General features: G+C 44.4%; 1 protein-coding gene across 5 annotated transcripts in view; it reads right to left on the bottom strand.

The window, feature by feature from the left end:
* nbeab (neurobeachin b) overlaps positions 1–21,158 on the bottom strand; it is a 219,441-nt gene that overhangs the window by 115,677 nt on the left and 82,606 nt on the right. For 3 of the 5 annotated variants that reach the window (XM_034207128.1, XM_034207130.1, XM_034207131.1), the window contains 6 exons: positions 4,082–4,161; positions 3,369–3,431; positions 2,876–2,973; positions 2,320–2,412; positions 208–316; positions 29–110 (listed from right to left, as the gene is read on the bottom strand). In XM_034207128.1, coding sequence (XP_034063019.1) covers positions 29–110; positions 208–316; positions 2,320–2,412; positions 2,876–2,973; positions 3,369–3,431; positions 4,082–4,161 — 525 coding nt within the window. Of the gene's footprint in view, positions 1–28; positions 111–207; positions 317–2,319; positions 2,413–2,875; positions 2,974–3,368; positions 3,432–4,081; positions 4,162–15,178; positions 15,221–21,158 lie in introns of those variants that run through there. The other 2 variants (XM_034207132.1, XM_034207129.1) reach the window with 2 other exon arrangements.

Here is a 21,158-nt window from a genome sequence, read left to right as displayed (position 1 = left end):
GTATACATGTGACACATAACAGGCTTACTTGGGTTCTGAATCTTGACGGTGGAGTCGGGCTCGGGATGAGGTTTGTGAACTACCTGTGTGCACACCTGCTCTGTCAGAATCTGGTTCGGGAAGAGGTGAGAAGACATAAGTCCCACATTCACAGTAAAACAATGGTGAACGAATGTTGGGACATTTGAGAGGAGAATGTTTGGTTACCTCGTATAGAGTGTTGTAGACTGTCACCGACACAGTGTTGGTGTGCACCATGAGCCTCTCTCCCAGCAGAGTGAAGAGGCTGTGTGTGTGCATGATCTCCACCTTCCTCCTGTGGATAAATACACACACATAATGTTAAAGTGGCTTGTTTAGAGCTCCCTAAGTCTCTGAAAGGATCAGTGAGCGTCGTCAGCTTGCCTCCCTATTCTCACCCTCAGGGAGTCGAGCTCTCTAGACAAGTGTCAAGAAGTGCCTGCTGCCATGAATTGGGGGGATTTGGTTGGAGGTGTGTAGGAAAACGAAGTTAACCTGTCACTAGGAAAGGCTCTAAGATACAATAAAGGCATATTACATTACATTACATTACATTGCATTTAGCTGACGCTTTTATCCAAAGCGACTTACAATAAGTACATTCGACCAGGAAGACACAACCTTGAAGAAAACAGAATCATATAAGTACATCAGGTTTCATAGAGCCAAACATTTCAAGTGTTACTCAACTGGCTTTAGGTAAGCCAGTCCTTTATTAGTATAAAAGTGCTTCGTTAATAGTTCTATCGCTCGAAGTGGAGTCGAAAGAGATGAGTTTTCAGTTTGCGCCGGAAGATGTGCAAGCTATCTGCCGTCCTGATGTCAATGGGGAGCTCATTCCACCATCTTGGAGCCAGGACAGCAAACCCACGTGTTTTCGCCGATGGGAACTTGGGTCCCCCTAGCAGCGAGGGCGCAACGAGTCGTTTGGCTGATATCATAGGTTGAAGAAGTTCAACTGTGACACATTTCAAACTACAGTCAGCATAATGACTGGTGTCACAATGCTAAGCCTAGGCTGCCAATGCCTCAGGACGAGTTGGGACCTAAGTCAATGTTTTCATTTTCTGCTGCAGAGGCTGGCAAATTGGACACTTAGGAGAAGAGCAGCATTTCTCTCAACTGTATGAATATTAAAAATGTTTTGGGAGAAAAGGGCAAACTGATAATTCATAGCCAGTGTATAGTGTATAGTGTAGCCTAGAGACCATATACCTTTTTTGAGGATACTCTTCAGAGTTAAGACAATGTTAATGAAAATACAAATATATAAAATAAACTAAAATAATATAGTTATAAGGAAATGCAGAGAGAAGCATATTTTCTAAAATCACAAGACATAATGTAATATTATTTAATATTTATTACGCTTTGTCTTCAAGTTTACTTTAAGGTGGTTGAATATATGAAATGTTAATAAAGAAGTTTGAGCAATGCTTAAGTCATATAGCCTCTCTCATGCTTTTTCTGGTACTTGTTAGCACTGCTAAACATCACCTTACATCACTGAACTAATAAAAGAAAAATATAATTACCAAAAGTAATATCAACAAAGCACTGAAGATACACGTTTCATTCTTAATAAGTTGCACTGGCTCTCATAGTGAGGAGGATTGTGCTTTAAAATGTATGAAAGCTGTTAAAGTGAGGGTTGAAGGCAAGCTCTCATGGAGCCCCTCGTGTCCCCTGAGGACAGAGGCCCTTCACTTGTGCCTGGGGCGGTCTAGTATGGGCTTATCCCTCCTGTATACTCTCCATCCATCCCTGCATCCCACATTTTGAATCATCATAAGGCATTTCCTCTTCTGTCCAATGTGCAGCAAACAGCAGATTTGCCACCTCCCCGTAAGAAGTATATTAATAATGTCACTCTGTGGAACAGTAACTTGGACCTTTTCCACTGTTCTCTTATGTGATTTAATGCATACAGGGCATGAAGCCATGAATTCAGGTGTTTTACAAAGTGCACCCTAATTTACCATCCTGGCATCCAGTCAAACGTTTTTCGGCTCTTATAATTGCGCACTTCTTTGAAAGAGTGCAGGATCAGATGAATTATCGCCTGGATGTAAAGCTTGATTTATGCGTTTCACACCTATCGTAATGTTGTTTATTTGAAAATGGCTGGTTAACGGACAACAATGGCGCAACAATAGCAGTACAAACAAGATAGACATGTAACAGACTGCCATTTTCAAAACATGACACATCATTCATCTTTTGACTTTTTATTATGAAAACCACTTCTGAGTGTGTAATTGCACAGCTACTGCACAGCTATTGAAATGGATGACTTACTTGTGGCCTAAATGCTTGAGGAAGTAGCCAAGGACTTTGAGGGATTGCACTCGAATGCTTTCACTCTTCGAGGCCATGAGCTTGTAGATTACTCTGAAATAGACACAAACAGGGAGAGCTGGCAACAGCACACTGTCTGGACAGAATACAATGTAACACTGATGATGAAAAGGCCCTTCACTGGTTAGCTAACAACCACTTTCCTTCAGAGTGAATTTACATTAACATCGAATGAATGTCCTTATGAAGGCAGCAGCCTTTCCACAATGAATAGAATTCACAAGTAGAGCTACACTGTGCGCATTTATATTTTATAGGATGACATGGGGTTAGTTTGATCATCTGTGACATATAGGGATATCAATATGTTAATATTGTTGCTACATGCATAGGTTTTTTTCCCTTTCGTTGAACTTGTGAATTATTCATGCATCACATAGACATGTGGCAACAGCACTGGTGTTAGGTGTTAGGTGTTCAGCTTTATTTTGTGAAATCACCTCTTCATTTGGTGCTTAAACAGAAAAGGGATTGAGTCTTCCCCTGGGAGGCTTACCGTATTCCATTTCTCTGGTCAAAGGCAGGGATCATGGAGGCTGGGTGCTCAGACATGAGGGCTACCACCAGCTGCAACACATCATGCAGATTCTCATCCTGCAGACAATCCAGGAGAGGAAGACAATGAGGGATAGAACAATAGAAAAGGGGGCAGGAGAAGAAAGAGAATCATGTGTTTGTTCTTTGTTCACACTGTAAATGCAACTGCGGCAAAGACACAGTGCATGTGCCAGGCAATTGTAGAATACACCTGGGCCCCCGGTACACCTTCCAACAGTCAAGGAGCAGTGGCTGGTTATTGCACAATGGAAAATATGTTGAATGATGCATTTATCTTGCTGCTAAGTTTAAATGCTAAGAAAAAAAAAAAAGAAAAAGAAATTCCCAGAGAAATATTGCTGATAATAAAATGTGACCTTGTGGTTTAGTGCAGCAGTAAAGTGGCCCACTGACATACATTGAATTCACTAGGTGCACATAGACTCCTGTACCTCGTGCATTGTTAACAAATAGTTCAGGATGCTCTGCAGCTCATCCTCCTTCACACCTCGATCCTGAAAGAAGAAAAACACAGAAAAACATGTTGAATCTTCTCCCTTGTTTTCTATGCTGTAAAGTTAAAAATTAGATACTTGAAACTATACAAGCACATTAAGTGTTCTGGCCTCCTGATTTTTCATTTATGGGCTTAGTGTGGATGTGTGATTTGGTTGTTCTACAACCAAACAGATTGAAAAGCCAGATAACTTGCTTGCTTGGTTTGGTGACAGTATGTACACGCCAAGTCTGTTTTCTGTCCAATTTAAGAATTCCTTAAATTACTGCCTAGAAAACCCTGTTACACTTAAACTAGAGAAAAGAGTTCAATATACAACTTAAGAAAAAGGTCTTACATGTGACATATGTCTCATATTTTGTTTTGATTAGAATATAATTTATTGTTAGTAATATATATTAAGTACTTCAACTTATTTAGTAAGAAAAACACCAGTCATATTTTGAAATTCAAGTTAAAAGTGATGACTAACGTTGGTTAACATTGTCATATTGATGGATGGACCTATTTCAAATAGATAAATGATCAAGAAATTACCAAAACTGAATAATGAATTCATTTCGTGTTTCAGCACAACTGGTTTTATTCCAAGCAGCGAAAATCAAGTTGTGTGAGGTTCTGCGAGGCATGAAGACAGGTGGGATATACCTTCAGGATGAGTTGCTTGAGGAAGAGAAGCATGAATGCCCGCAGAGAAACTATTTCTTTCTGGGTCGGCCTCGGACCATCTGTAGTTGGAGAGAGAAGCAATACATCTGAAAAAGTATTGGAACCAAATAAGATATCTTCAAATGTTACAGTCTCGTCTGTGATCTAAAGTACCCTCCTTTTATATGTATATAGCTTTTTGATAATGACACATTTCTCTTTTTGAGCTGTAAAAAACTCAAACACTCGCAGTGGCGAACCGTGTCTATCACAACTGGACCTTCTGTAGACACACACACAAAACCACTGAAATGCGTAGTGCATGGTCCGAGAAGGACAAACAAATCAACGTAACAGTGTAATATTACAGATCAAGAACACAGATACGATTCTCATTTATTCATTTTATTTATATAATTAAATCGATTTTTTTGTTTGTTTTATCTGAGTGTTCCAGGGTATTCTCTGAATACCTTGAAGGCCCTGACGGTTCGCCACTGCAACACAGTGACATCTTCAAAGTATGTTTTGCTGTATCATTAGCTAAGTGCTGGTGCACTGGATTTACCCTGAATGTGTGTTTCTTTGTAAACAGAAACATGTGCATATCAACAATTTGTAGAATATATTTTACATAAATTCAGCATTAGACATTCGCAATTATTCAACCCATGTATGCATCCTTGAAGTATGTGTTTATCCCTCAAACCCAGGTAGCAACATAGTGCCCAGGCATCTAGCCCAAGGTCACACCTGCCCATCACTCTGGCCAACAGCTCATTAAAAACTACCCAGAATGCCTCTGCCAACTTAAGGTCACTTTGGCTTGCAGAAGTTATCCTCACATTGCAATCCATCCCTGTCATGAAACTCATTCAACAGTGACGGGCCGAATGCTGTCAGCAGGTGTACGGAAGTCGTGCAAATACAGAAGAATGACAGAATATGACAGACGGCATTGATTACATGTCATATCACAGGGCTGCTTCTGCTGATGCTGTATTGGTGTGGGTTGCAAGGAATTTTGACTGGTTCAGATCCTTTTCAATATGCTGATTTTTTACCAAAAAGTGTCTGCAGGTACATTGAGTAAGTACACCAATAGGCTGCAGCAACAGGCACATGAATACAACAGAGAGCTTTTCAGGCACACACACACACCAGAAAATGCAGGATATGGCATACATTACCACTCATAACAATACAAACATGAATCCCCAGATTAGCTGCACTCTCTTTGCAGCACAAAGGCTCTATTCTGGCTGTAAAACCCAGCACATTTCTATTCAGCCTTTGCAACCAGCCAGGTATAGACACATGGACAACATATTTTTGCATTTGCAGAGGTATTAAATGACTGGGACGAAGACCGAAGCAAAAGCCTTTCAGGGGAAATTGGTCACTCTGCTCAATGCCTCTCCTCTCCTCTGATAAACCCTAACCTCCACCTTGTCTGGACACATGTTCATTTGAAATGGGGACAGGGCCATGATGACAGATACCCCGGTAACAGACACCTGACCATTCTGCTCGCCCAACCACCGGTCAACGTAATCAATGATGAGCCCCCCCGGGGTTGCATCCCGACACTGATTAATAGAGAGCGAGAGGAAAACCCAGTGCAGGGACAGAGGCTGACAGGAAAGGGATGATAGGAACATTATTACCGCAGCCACTGCATCCAAGTTATTCACAACCAATTATCCTCAGCAGCTCTGCACAGCTCTTGTTTCTCACTCCCATATTGCTTTACTTCCCACTTCCCAAGGGCACAACGTGAAAGACTTTATTGAAAAATAATTGATGTCCATGTGATTAATGCAGGAATCTTATTTTGGCTAATAACTGATAATAAAGTCATGGCACACAAAAAAGCATTTGTCCTCTATTGCACAAGCCTTTAAATAGAAAACAAGAGTAATTATGTTTTCAGTCCATGGGTGCTTTTAAATAAACAAAGGCTGATAAAATACCCTAATGCAACAAGTATTTTTAATCACAGCAGCGTTAATTGGTGTCCAGAATGCATCTCAGGTTGAACTAACATATGCATCGCCTGCTGAAACTCCTCTGTTGTGAGCAATTGGAGTATGCTGACTTTAAACTGCAATGACTAACATTTCATAAGACACAAACAGGGAAAAAGTTAAGGGAAAGAATAAATAATGAATGGCCTTCTGTCTTTCTCTCAACAACTGTTCAAATGCTCCCTCTAACCTTCATTTTATCCAGTGGATTGCCCAGGTGTAAATCTGAAGCAAGCCAAACCATTCCCTGACTTAAAGGTGGGGTAGGATAGTTTGAGAAACCGGCTGGAGATACACTTTTTATTATATTCCATGGAATGCTCTTAACATCCCGATAGCAATGAATATCTTAAGAGCTTTGACAAAAAATCCATTAAAAAACTTTCATCTGTGGAAGCCGTAGTACTGTAAAAAGCACGAACAATCATTTTAGCCGGCCCGGCTAAAATAACTGGATGGCCTACCTGCCTGTCAGCCTTCCATCTCGTGCACAAACGTATCTTGTGCCCTCATTGGTCATGTGCGCGTTCGTGTGTGTTGGAGGAGGGGCTCTGTAAGGAAGTGGCAGATTTTTTCTGGCTGTGTATTTTCAAATTCTAGCGCACTCGAGCTGGTTTCTCCAAAATTACCTACCCCACCTTTAAGTAAACTCAGTCAATACAACAGATGAATTGATTAGCATGTACAGTAGACACGCACAAAAAGCATTCTCAGGCCTCAATCAGCCTCTGAAGCAACTACATGTTTGTCACTGCTCATTCTTTCCTGAAATGCATCTTGAATGGAACTTGGTGACTGGCCAAACATCTCTGACACCCATCTCATTACTTATTATTTAGTTAAAGAAGCAGGGCATAGACAGAGGCAAAGGGAGAGTGATAGAGATTGAGACACATTATGTGTTGGCTTGTGGCTACATATCACAGACCAGGAGAAGTTGACCAATAGGCATCTGGCTGCAGTGTTTCTGTGTATAACTGGATGATACATGGCTTTAATTTGATACCACTCTCTATTAAGACCTAGGGAAAGGGAGGTACTTCCAGAAACAGAGTGAGTAGCTGGAAGAGCTCCATTTTAAAATGTGTTCTCTGTCTCCCTATAATTGAACACTTCATTATCTGCTTGGCTCTCTCCCTCTTTATATGTGTATTTGTTTGGTCGTTTGTCAGTTGAGAAGGACAGAGAGGAAACTTGCCTATACTTGGCTGCATCAGTGGGACCAGACACACTCTGAAAATTACCCACAGCAGGAAGAGGATACATTTCAAGATATGGAATATAATTCTTGCCATTTTCCCAGGCCTTTACAATCTGGAGACTTTAACAACAGTCAGCTTCAGTTGCGTTTGAGAGAGGTATATTTTTGGAAGGCTAAACTAGCAAGTTACTTTAAGGAGTGATAATATTGGGCATAGCTAATGTACTGATGGAGTACAATATGTGTTTATCTTGTCTTTGAAACTATAAAAAGATGTCTGTGAGTGTGTATTCAAATCAAGTGTTTTCATCAAAATACTGCAAAAACAGTCTCTGTGTAAATAAAGACATTTATTTTAACAGCTACAGTATTAACTGTTTTGTTGAGCATTGATTCTTACTTATCCTTTATAAATCTCTAGGTCTTTGAAATCAAATACAAAGTCAATTATTTACTATCAGATAACTACAGTGGTGATATTTGTCTCTACAGTGGTTATATTTGTCTCTGTCTTTTTTGCAACAAGTCCTCCAACTCATACGACCAAATGGGCCGATTGTTCAGGCCCTTATTACGACCAAATATGTTGTTTGTTCAAGCGCTTAATACGTCCTATAATTACGTTTTAAAGTTTTCGCCCTCTAGTGCTCCCGTTGAATGCTAACGTTACAGATGGTCGTTTATTCACAAATAACCCTCTCTGTAAAATCCTAAATTGTAGGATAGTTTGGCCATTAAAACGCTTTTTGATTAGATTTCTAGCGAGAAGCGTAGATTGTACTTTTAGAATCCACGTCCAGTCGTTATGTAGGATCTATAGTTTGATAGATATTACGAAAATGATTTGAGGTATGCGGCAGCCTCCATGTAAAGTTACGGGTTGAAAACAGTATTTCCGGTCTCAACGTTTTCATAATAAAACCAATGATCAAATGATTTAACAGTGATATCTGCAGTACTCATCAACTAAAAAACATCAGTTTATCCTTGTTAATTATATGACATGTATTGGTTTAAATTGTGTACAATGCTTTTGTGTTTTTCCCATAGGTTTTTCTCTTTCGATTCTAAGAGACACCTCTCTTTTTTCAGAGGTTTTGATAGGCTAAAACATCGATTGTTTTAGCCGCAATGCATTTCGGGATATGGTGTTTATATGATATGAAATCGGAAAAACATTTTTTTTTTTTTTTAATAATACTTTATTCCGAGTGTTCTTGCTTTTCTCCTTGGAAGTCATCACATAACGGCATTGTAATACACGGTTAGGCTGCATTAAATATTACATATCTGCCATAGATATTTATGTATAGAGCCCTGATCAGAAGACCTTTTGACAAACTGTAAGAAATGCCGCCAAAACTGAAAACGTGACGTGGATCATATAAACATCTTAGCGATTAAACAACATCTTCCATTTATTTTCAAACTTGCAGTATCAACACTAATTCGGCTGACTTTTATATTTGATCCAATTGGTAGATAGGCTATATTTACACCATAACGGTGCACAGCTGATAGAAAGGGATGTTTCTGTAGTTTTTAAAGATATTATTTACTACCTTTCCAACTCGTCATGCAGTTGACTGTTACAGGTCTATACAGGTTCATGGTACAATGCATAAGCTTCAAATCGAGAGACTGAAACTGTATTTTCCTTTACCGTTCTGTTTTAATTTCACAATAAAGTTAATAGTCATATTATGTTTGATATTATTATGTTTTATTAACTACACCACTGGTTTTTTAACCCGCACTGCCTAGTGGTTAAAGCACATTATTGAATGTTGTTGTTGAATACGTTTTATTTGATGAAAACATTTAAATATTAAGAGTAGCCTACATACAAAATTGGGGGAAAGTAGAAGGCATGATAGAAATATAGAATATAAAATATCAAGAAGATACTGTAGTGATCTCTACAATAAAACAGTTTAGTGCAGGACGTCCAAAGATATTAACAGGAGGATGTGCAAAACAGACAAACTAATAAGGCTTTATTTAAATAAATAAGAAAAAAACGTTGGGGTTATCCACAGATAAATATGAAGTCTGACAAAGTACTTAACGTCCAATATATTGCATAGTTTATTTTGGCACTTGACAATCACCTTCCCTGAATTTGACTCAGGTGTAACTAAAGTCTGATTTAAGGGTTGTTTGTATTTCACATCATTAATCAGAATCTGCAAAGTAACTAATATAAATGTAGTGGAGTACAAATACCAGGTTAACCTCTGAATTGTAGTATGCTGCTGTAACAAAAACATTTCCCAACTTGGGATCAATAAAGTATATCTTATCTTATCTTAAGATGATCGATGGCTTCTGCCATATTTGCAAAATATGCCTCTGAACCTTGACAAGTGCATGTTTCAGGCTTACCAATGAACAACAGGAGGGGTCACAGACCAGCTGTTAAATAAAGCTCTTCTGACCTTAGGAGTCATGTGGGTATTAATTCACCCATGTAGTGCCGTGAAAAGAGAGTCGGAGGCGGTGTATTAAGAATGGAGTTCCAATCTTTATTATCCATTACTTTCAGAGAGGTTAACACATGCATTGCTCTGCCTGATGAGCTAGCAGGAATGGCAGCTAAAGCTACAGGTGTTCCCCACTAAAGGGTCCGTGTGGCAACACAATAAGCAAGGTGAATTATGTCCAATAACGTGTCACCACACAAGCCCCCCCAGAATTCACACATAAACAAAATCAGCATGGTGGGGAGGAACGACACGCCGACCCCCACGACTCCTGAGCACGGGAGTCGGAAAAGTGACTCCCGCCTGTGCGGCCCCCGGAAGGGGAGGGACCGGAACAACAGGTCTTAAATCCGTGACAGGGGACGAGGCCGGGGGGCGGCCCCGTCGCGGAGGTCGAGCCAGCACCACAGGCTGGTCCAAGTCCAGGTGAGCAGCCTTCACCCGGTCCACCGAGACGTGCTCGGCCTTGCCACCCAGGTCGACCACCAGGTGCTTGTCCCCGTGCTCCAAGACCCGGAAAGGCCCATCATAAGGGGGCTGCAGGGGGCCTCTGTGCGCATCGTGCCGGATGAACACGTGCTCCGCCGAGCGGAGCTCTGCGGGAACCTGGGACACCTGAGTACCGTGCTGAGTAGTAGGGATCGGAGTAAAGGCCTCAGCGGCGTCACGCAGGAAAGCCCGCTGGGCTGACGCCGACCAGGGAGCCGATGCATTTGGGAGGAAATCCCCCGGAACTCTCAGCGGCTGACCGTAGACCATCTCCGCTGTAGAACACTGCAGATCTTCCTTAGGTGCGGTCCTCAGGCCCAGCATCACCCAGGGCAGCTTGTCGACCCAGTTACCGTCCGTAAGGCCGGCCTTGAGGGCCGCCTTCATGGAGCGATGAAAGCGCTCGCAGAGGCCGTTAGCCTGAGGGTGGTAAGCGGTAGTCCGGTGCAGCTTAACCCCCAAACCGCCTGCCACAGCGTTCCAGAGCTCGGACGTGAACTGAGAGCCCCTGTCTGAGGAAATGTCTGACGGGGTGCCAAAACGACACACCCACGTTGCAATGAAGGCCCGGGCAACGTCTGCGGCTGATGTCGAAACGAGCGGAACCGCCTCCGGCCAACGGGTCGTTCTGTCCACCATGGTGAGGAGGTAGGAAAACCCCTGAGAGGAAGGCAACGGACCAACCAGGTCAATGTTGACGTGATCAAACCTCCTCTCAGGCACCAGGAAACGCTCCAACGGGGCCTTCGTGTGGCGGTGCACCTTAGCGCGTTGACAAGCCACGCACTCCCTGGCCCAAGTCCTCACGTCCCTTTTCAGTCCTTGCCAAACGAACTTCGCCGCTACCAAACGCACCGAAGGTTTAACGCCGGGGTGTGACAGGCCGTGCACAGCCTCGAACACAGGACGCCTCCAGCTGGCAGGGACGACAGGCCGCGCCAGGCCCGTAGAGACGTCACACAGGAGAGTAATGCCCGCATCGCCGAACACCACGTCCTCCAAGCGCAGCCCCGCGCTCTCCACCTTCAGGGCCTGGACGCCGGGATCTGTGAGCTGGTCTGCCGCCATGCGAGTATAGTCCAGGCCCAACTGGACGGCACCGATGACGACCCTGGAGAGGCAATCAGCAACCAGGTTCGACTTGCCAGCCACGTGCTTAATGTCCGTAGTGAACTCCGATATGTAGGAAAGCTGCCGCTGCTGACGTGCCGACCAAGGCTCCGCCACCTTTGACATGGCGAAGGTGAGCGGCTTGTGGTCAACAAACGCCGTAAATTCACGGCCTTCCAGCATGAAACGGAAGTGCCGCACGGCCAAATAAAGTCCGAGGAGCTCCCGGTCAAAGGCGCTGTATTTGCGTTCTCTAGGCGTCAGCTGGCGGCTGAAAAAGGCGAGCGGCTGCCAAGCGCCCTCCACCCACTGCTCGTGCACTGCGCCGACCGCGTAGTCTGACGCGTCCGTGGTGATGGAGATGGGAGCCGTAGATGATGGGTGTGCCAGCAAAGCCGCCTGAGCCAACGCGGTCTTGACCTCAGCAAAAGCGCCGTCCGCCTCTGCTGTCCAGTCGATCTCCTGGACGGGGGTCTTGCCTTTCAACGCTTCATACAGCGGCCGCATGATGTGTGCGGCCCGGGCGATGAAACGGTGGTAGAAAGTCACCATCCCCAGAAACTCACGGAGCGACCGGGCTGTGAGCGGGCGAGGAAACGCCGCAACAGCCTCCACCTTCGCTGGCAGAGGTGTCGCACCGCCCTTGGTAACGCGGTGCCCCAGGAAATCGATGTCCGACACCCCGAACTGGCACTTTGCAGGATTGATAATTAATCCGTGTTCGTTGAGCCGTGTGAAAAGGGCTCGGAGGTGGGACAGGTGCTCCTGCACTGAAGCGCTGGCGACGAGTATGTCGTCGAGGTAAACAAACACAAACGGCAGGTCCCGCAGCACCGAATCCATCAGGCGCTGTAACGTCTGAGCGGCATTCTTGAGTCCAAAAGGCATCCGCAGGAACTCAAAAAGTCCAAAAGGCGTTATCACTGCTGTCTTGGGAATGTCCAGGGGGTGCATGGGCACCTGGTGGTATCCACGCACCAGGTCCACCTTGGAAAACACCCCCGTACCGGCCAGATGCGCCGAAAAGTCCTGAATGTGCGGCACCGGATAGCGGTCAGGCGTAGTGGCGTCGTTGAGTCGGCGGTAATCCCCGCACGGGCGGAACCCGCCGTTCGATTTGGGAACGACGTGCAGGGGGGAAGCCCAAGGACTGTCGGAGCGGCGGACAATGCCCAGGCGCTCCATGGTTGCGAACTCCGCCCTCGCTACAGCCAGCTTAGAAGGGTTCAACCGCCGGGCCCTGGCGTAGACAGGAGACCCCCCGGTAGTGACGTGGTGTTCCACGCCATGCTTAGTGGTAAGCGCAGAGAAGGTGGGTAGTGACAGGTCTGGAAACTCGGCCAACAGTCTGAGAAACGTGTCTGCACCTGACAGCGAGCCTGACAGCCCGTCGTAAGCTGCGCTGCCAAGTGTGCACACGAGGGAAGAAAACGATAAGGCATCAACCAAACGCCTATTCTTAACGTCCACTAAGAGTCCATGAGCACACAAAAAATCCGCTCAGAGGAGGGGAAAAGAAATGTCCGCTGTCACAAAATCCCAGCTGAAACGCTGTCCTCCGATGCACAAACACATAGGCCTCACGCCGTACGTGCGAATGGGACTGCCGTTAGCCGTCGTCAATCGCGGTCCGTGCCCCCCACGGGCGACGTCTTCACTCGACGCTGGAACTACGCTCCGTTGAGCGCCCGTGTCACACAGAAACAGGCTCCCCGAAACGCTGTCGCTGACGAAGAGGAGCCTGCACGTGCCGCCGACGCTCAGAGCCACTACTGAGCGCCGGCCCCTCCGTTTCCCGGGGGTTTGTAGCTGCACGGAGCGATGCATCTCTTCGCCCTTGTCCCAAAACGTGCGTGGTAAACGCACTCTCCGGCGTCTCCACGCCGGCTAGCCACAGCCGTGTCCGGCCTCCGCCACGCTTTCTTGACTGCCGGTGGGCCGCTGAGCGTCGCGGCTAACGTCTCTGCCCCGGGCTGTTGCGTAGCCAGGAAAAAACGATCCGCTTCCTCAGCCAAAGCACGGGGCTCCGTGACAGGCGTGTTGGCCAGCGCCGTCTGTACCCGGGGAGGCAAGTGACGCAGGAAAATCTCCGTGAATAAAATCCGGGGATCTTCCCCCCCTAGCAGATTTAGCATTTTCTCCATTAGCTGGGATGGCTTGCTATCTCCTAGGCCTTGAATGTCAAGTATCTGGCGGGCCCTCTCCTTAGCAGATAAGCTAAATGTCTTAAGGAGAAGGGCCTTAATCGCCTCATATTTGCCATGATGTGGGGGGGCTGCGATGAATCCCACCAACCTGGACGACGTGGAGCTCCCCAGCGCTGCTACCACATGGTAGTATTTTAGGTCCCCGTCACGGACCTGTCGGCAGGCGAAATGTGCTTCCACGTGTGCGAACCATGCCTCCGCGGCGTGCTCCCAGAATTCCGGCAGCTTTATGAAAACATCGCGCTCAGCCATGTTCGTTAATTTTCCGGAAACTTTCTCGGAAACGTCAGGGTCACCAGTGTAGTGCCGTGAAAAGAGAGTCGGAGGCGGTGTATTAAGAATGGAGTTCCAATCTTTATTATCCATTACTTTCAGAGAGGTTAACACATGCATTGCTCTGCCTGATGAGCTAGCAGGAATGGCAGCTAAAGCTACAGGTGTTCCCCACTAAAGGGTCCGTGTGGCAACACAATAAGCAAGGTGAATTATGTCCAATAACGTGTCACCACACCCATTTATTAATTATGTTTTAAATTTGATAACACCACTGTGTTTGGTATCCCCTAAACCTCCAGGGTGTACACAGTTTAATACTGGCAACTTCTAATTGTGGGAAATACGAAAACGTATTATAAAGAGACGTGCCATAGAACATGTTGCGAAACACACAATAGCCAGCATGTGTAGTTCTGGGGGGAGTTTTGGGAAGTCTGCCGTGGTTCCATTCCATTTCATAGAGCTGTGACGCTCAGCGTAACCTTGTCGCACTGCCACTCCAACATCCAATCACAGGGCCTGATGACTAATCACAGGGTTTGTAAAGCATGGCGGATGTTTTAGTCCCAAACGATAGCTGGGGATTCTGGGTAGTGTAGTGTCTTCGGAATCTGTAGTGTCTTAACTCCGAAAAAACTATTTGTTTCTCTGAATCGAAGGTTAAAAAGACAAAAGCATTGTACACAATTTAAACCAATCAATATTGTGTAATTAACAAGGATACACTGATGTTTTTTAGTGGATGAGTAATGCAGATATCACTGTGTAATCATTTGACAGTGAGGGGAATACATCCGGTTTTATTATGAAAACTGACCGGAGACCGGAAAAACTGTTTTCACCCACGCTAACTTTACATGGAAGCTGCCGCATATACACGTTATCCTGTCGAGACCTCAAATCATCTTCGTAATATCTATCAAACTATAGATCCTACACATCGACTGGACGTGGATTCTAAGAGTACAATATACACTTCTCGCCAGAAATCAAATCAAAAAGCATTTTAATGGCCAAACTATTCCACAATTTAGGATTTTCCAGAGAGGGTTATTTTTTAATAAACGTCCCTCCGGAGCGTTTGCAATGAACGGGCCGGGAGCATGTTGTTTCTTACATACGTACGTACATTTCTTAATATGCAACTAGAAAGACTACAAATCCCAGAGTCGCGTAAGTGATGTCACAATTGTTTTCCTCCACTAAATATAAGAGATAGCTAAGATAACTTTAACAAGATGCCTGTGTATAAATAAACGTGCCTTGCCTTGCCTTGTGTGCTTAGTACCAGGTTGTTATCATACCAGCAATGGGTCTTGCTCGTTCTTTCGCTTCCCGTCTGATGAAAGGACCTGGGGCCCAGTCCAATAGTCCATTTAGCTTAGGAAACTTCCTAACCAAGTGAAATGACCCGGAAGTACGTCACTGGCAGCCATGATAAGTGCCGTTCCAATTCTCCAAATGAAAGGAAAGGAGGTTTCAAACTTCCTTTATAACCTCCTTTAGCTTAGGAACCACTGGACCTCCCTAGCCGAAAGGAGAGGAGAAAATGCTGCCCCACAATGCATTGCAGCCGCAGCATTTGCCGTCACTCAACAGTCGGCCGTTCACGGACACAAACGATAATGGGAGAAATGATATCATGAAAGTTACGGTGCTTATTAAGCATTTTAAAACGTATGTGGTAAGTTGCCAAAGTGCTTTGTTTTGAACGTTCATCAGTATTATAATCAAAAAGAGAAATATGAACGTTAGTTTTTACTGAAATGATCAAATAAAGTCAACATTTCACTGAGCTGTGTGGGGTTGTTCAACTTTTAAAAGATGTTTGAATGGTGATATACACAGTGATAGATGTTAAGGACTAACGTTTATAATAAATACATTTGTATTTATTTTAAGATCTTTTAATAGTTCATACAATCATATGTGGACCGGAGGGAGAGGGTGACGAGCATAAGTTTCACTTTCCTTTTTTATTTCAATTACAACTTTGGTCATGAAGAATATGTTTCTCTGTTGTCCACGTTCATAAAACATAAAACAACAGCATCAGAGCACGGTGCAGAGTCTCTAGATGAGTTTACAGTAGTCCCTCGTTCTTATTGAACATCCATGTTGTAGTCTGCTGTATAGAAAACTGTAGTTTCCATAGTTTCCCCACAGCAGCAGACGCACATTCATGACGTCCGCTGGCGCATCATAAACACGTCGGATAGTGAAAGTGCATTCGGATTCTCTAGTACCACAGTCTCTTCTCCTAAATCCTTTTGAATTCTCCTATCCACTATCCCTTAACCCCGTGACGTTTCACTCAGAGGTCAAGGAATAGGAGATAGGGTTAGAATTTAGGAGCTAATTTTTGGATTATCGGAACGCAACCATGGCTGGATAAAGTTAGCTATCTAGCTAGTAAGCACGTTAGTTAGCATTACAGCCTTAGCCTTGTCATTTTTATTAGCCTTAACATGAAGTAACATTAAGTAACCCAAAATGTTAAACAGTAGCCTAAGAGTAGTAGTCATATTTCGTGAACCCTTTGAAGAGTACTGTCACACCGGTGTGATCATTCTATAATACACCATTTAAGGCCCGGGGAGAAATGCTAACGCTAACGCTACATTGTGGTGATAGTGAGGGTAGTCAATCCCTTGTTTAGCAAGACAGTGACGGCCATCTTGGTGACGTATGTTGTTGTGGGAGATCAGAGATGTAGTTCAAAATTGTTTGTGAAGTATTACTTCACAGTTTTACGATAAAAAAAATTGACAAACATCATAGCCTACGTGTAATTCGTGGCACAATTCAAACGGGATCGAAAGATAATCTTTCTCTCTCCATTGACTTCAATACATAATTTTTCCGAAATAAGGTCTCATGGAGGTCCACCGGAAGGGGAGGGACTTCGCCACTCTATTTAATGTGTGTGGCAAAAAAATAATGACCATAGGGGCACTGAGTTGCCATCCCCACCATACGTCATCTCACATCATTCAGAGCTGATTGACTGTACGAAGTACGTGTGCCGCGAAAAGTGTGGTGTGTGAAGAGGAGACGAGAGAGGTGCAGTGACACATCCTAAAACCCGGAAGTAAGCTGCGCATTGCTTCCCTCGACAAAAAAGCAATGAGATTTCTCCATAGGATTTTAGAAAATAGCTGGAAATAAGATCTGTGGGAAACGTACCTGTTAGATAAATGCACGTTTTGTTCAGCCGGATAATATCCACATGTCTACCCTACTTTTATAATTTTCTAATCATAAATCTATCGATTAGATTTATGATAGACTTTGAAACTACAAGAAGATAAGGAGGACTTTTACAAAAAAGTAATAGAGATTTTTGTCCAGAAGGATAGGCAAATGGACTTCATCTTCAAGTCAAGGTAAGACCGCAATTTTATTGAAAATGGGATCTTACTAAGAGAGAACAATTCAATATTTAAATGATACAATTTAATTTTTTGGGTATCCTTTTGTTGAACTGTCTGTTTAAAATTAATCGAAGCATCAGACAAAAAAAGCTTTTGAAAATAATATTATATTTTGATTTAGGTCAAAATATAATATTTGTAAACCTGAAGAGTCAGTGCCTCACCAGCCATGAACCTCACTGCACGTCACTGCAGAAGCTTATGTGTAGACATCTAAGTTTTTTTGTGCCCCACCACTTTTGTACATATAAAAACGCCACTGGTGATAGAAATAAACTCATGAGATCCCCCCTCAGCTAAATATAGCTCATCATCCTAGAGCATGAGCTGTATTTAGGTTGGGCTTTCATAATAATAATAATAATACATGGGACTTTTATAGCGCTTTTCATGAAACTCAAAGACGCTTTGACAGAGAGTTAAGAAAAATAAAGACAAGAGAAAAAAAAAAAAATAGATAACAAAGAAATACAAAAAGAGATAAACAAAACAGAAAATAGGGGGGGAGGGGGGTGGTCAGTGGTTGAATGCAGTGTTGAACAGGTGGGTTTTGAGTGATGTTTTGAATGCTGTGAGGGAGGAAGAATCTCTGATGGATTGGGGTAGTGAGTTCCAGAGGGTGGGTGCAGCAACGGAGAAGGCTCTGTCGCCCCAGGACTTGAGGTTGGTCCGGGTGGGGAGGGACAGGAGGTTGGCAGTAGCAGAGCGGAGGGAGCGAGTGGGAGTGTGTCTGTGGAGGAGGTCAGTCAGGTAGGATGGGGCCAGGTTATGGAGGGCTTTGTACGTCATCAGGAGGATCTTGTACTGAATTCTCTGGGGGATGGGGAGCCAGTGGAGCTTGATGAGGACGGGTGTAATGTGTTCACGGATTCGGGTGTGGGTGAGTAGACGGGTGGCGGAGTTCTGGATATACTGTATTGAAGTTTTTTGAGGATTTTTGCAGGTGAACCGTAGAGGAGGCTGTTGCAATAATCTAGACGGGAGGTGATGAAGGCGTGGATGAGGGTTTCGGCAGCAGTGGGAGAGAGGGATGGATGTAGACGGGCGATGTTTTTGAGGTGGAAGAAGGCTGTCTTTGTGATCTGTTTGATGTATTTGTTGTAGGAGAGGGTTTGGTCAAATATGATGCCTAGGTTCCGGATGTGAGGGGAGGTTTGAACTGGGAAGCCGTCTATGTTGAGGGTGAAGTTATGGATAGGTGTGGTGAGCTTGTTTTGTCCAATGATTATTATTTCAGATTTATCGCAGTTGAGTTTCAGGAAGTTAAGTTGGAGCCAGGATTTTATTTCAGTGATGCAGTTTGTCAGAATGGAGTGGGTAGCAGTGGAGATGGACTTGGTGGAGATGAGAAGCTGGATGTCATCGGCAAAGCAGTGGAATTGAAGTCCATGACGGCGGATTTTGTGACCAAGGGGAAGCAGGTAAAGGATGAAGAGGAGGGGGCCGAGAACTGAACCTTGAGGGACACCTTGGGGGAGAGGAGCGGTGGGGGATTTGCAGTTATTGATGTAGATGAACTGGTTTCTGTCAGAGAGGTATGAGGTGAACCAAGAGAGGGCAGTGCCGGTGATGTTGAAGGTGGTTTCAAGACGGGTGAGGAGGATGGAGTGATTGATGGTGTCGAAGGCAGCGCTGAGGTCAAGGAGGATGAGGATGTTGAGGTTACCAGCATCGGAGGAGAGGAGCAGGTCATTTGTAATTTTGAGGAGTGCAGTTTCGGTACTGTGGTTTGAGCGGAATCCGGATTGAAAAGTTTCATAGAGGTTATTGTCAGAGAGGTGATGCTTGAGTTGTGACGCTACAGCGCGTTCCAGAACTTTTGACAGAAAGGGTAGGTTCGAGATTGGTCTGAAGTTATTAGGGTTGTCAGGGTTTAGTCCGGGTTTTTTCAGAATAGGGGTGATGGCAGCTATTTTGAGGGACGGTGCCAGAAGACAGGGAGGAGTTGATTGCTGTAGTGAAGAGAGAGTAGGAAGGCAGGCCTTAACAAAGCTGGAGGGAATGGGGTCCAGGGTGCAGGTGGCAGTTTTCATTCCTGTGAGGAGATCAGAGAGGTCAGTAGTGGAGACAGGGGAGAACTGGGACAGGGGTTGGCAGGATAAGGGGGGGCAGGTGGCTTGAGGGAGAGCTGGTGTGGGTAGTGGTTAAGCTGCTGTAATGTTGTCTATTTTGCTTTGAAAAAATGTGAGAAAAGAGCTGCATTTGTCTACTGTGAATGACTGAGTGGTCGTGTCCAGGGGGCTGAGGAGTTTGTTTATTGTGGAGAAGAGTGTTTTGGGGTTGCCGGAGCCAGAGTGGATTAACTGAGAGTAGTAGGTGGTGCGGGCATGGGAGAGGGCATCTTTATATTGCTGTAGGTGGTCCTTGTAGGTTTGAGAATGAATTGTGAGACCTGTTTTATTGCGGAGTCTTTCAAGTTGCCGGGCACGGGTTTTCATCAGACGGAGTTTAGGGGTGAACCAGGGAGCAGAGTGGGTGAAGGAAACTGTTTTGGTTTTTATGGGTGCAAGTTGGTCAAGGCAGGAGGACAGAATGTTGTTGTAGTAGTCAGTGAGATCAGAGGGGCTATGGAGGTCCACAAAGGGAGTGGTGGATATTTTTTCAGAGAGGGAGGATGAGAGCGAGGTAGCTGAAACACAGCTTAATTTACGGAAGTTGATTTTGCGTTTTTGCTTTGGTGGTGGGGTGGGAATGTTGATAGTCATGGTGATGGCTAAGTGGTCGGAGAGGAAGAGGTCTGAGCCAGACAGATGGTGAAGGTTTAGTCCAGTCGAGCAAACAAGATCCAGAATGTGGCCACGGTTATGGGTCGGAAAGTTGACATGTTGAATGAGGTTGAAGCAGTTAAGCATGTCCGTGAAGTCTGTAGTTATTGTAGAGTCAGTGGAGTCCATGTGGATGTTGAAATCACCAAGTAGGAGGACTAAGGTGGAGAAAGAACAGAGCTGGGTCAGAAATTCAGAGAAATCAGAGAGGAATGATGGGTTTGGTTTGGGAGGGCGGTAGACTTCTGCCAGGACTGACTGTGTGGGACCAGAGAGTTTTTAAAAGCCAGGTGTTCAAATGAAGGAGCAGATGAGATGGGGATGAGGCTGGTTTTAATGTCCTGTCGGTGTATTACGGCAATTATCATCACTTATTAAGCCTTGTAAAGTTTCCTAGCGCAGCGTAAGAAGGGATAAGGGACCTGGCACTGTGTAAGTACATGGGATAGGGAACAAATTCAAATCAGGGGAAAACATTGATTGAGGGGCCCATGCACTGACCCAACTTTCCAATGTGTGTGCACTGTGCACATATTATCCCAGCTAACCTCACTCTGGAGGTCACTTTCACTATTAGTGGTAAATCAATTAGCATCACTCCCAGCTCTAGCAGATCATAAATCTAGGCCAGGTGCCTTGATGTGGCTTATAAATAGGCTTAAATGCTGCTGCATCCAGCCAACTCTGACACTGAGAATCATTTTCATCTTGCAGTGATAATAAATGTCATGTTCACTTGAGATGAAGATCATTACTGGTACTAACAATGTTGATGGAATTCAGGAAAAAAAAAGTTTGGAAGTAATCTCACATGACTACGGAAGAGGATTAGGGCCACATAAAACATTTTTTTGTGAGGATTTGAAAAAAAATATTATTTTTTTTTGTTCTGAGAAAAAAGTCAGAATTCTGACTTTAATCTCAGAATTCTGACTTTTTTCTCAGAATTCTGACTTTTTTCTCAGAACAAAAAAACATTTTTTTTTTTTGGGAGAAAAAAAGTCAGAATTCTGACTTTAATCTCAGAATTCTGGCTTTTTTCTCAGAACAAAAAAAAAAACATTTTATTTGGGAGAAAAAAGTCA

The sequence above is a fragment of the Gymnodraco acuticeps genome, unplaced genomic scaffold (genome assembly GCF_902827175.1).
Source record: "Gymnodraco acuticeps unplaced genomic scaffold, fGymAcu1.1, whole genome shotgun sequence".
NCBI classification, from domain to species: domain Eukaryota; kingdom Metazoa; phylum Chordata; class Actinopteri; order Perciformes; family Bathydraconidae; genus Gymnodraco; species Gymnodraco acuticeps.
This window is presented reverse-complemented; position numbering and strand designations above follow the sequence as displayed.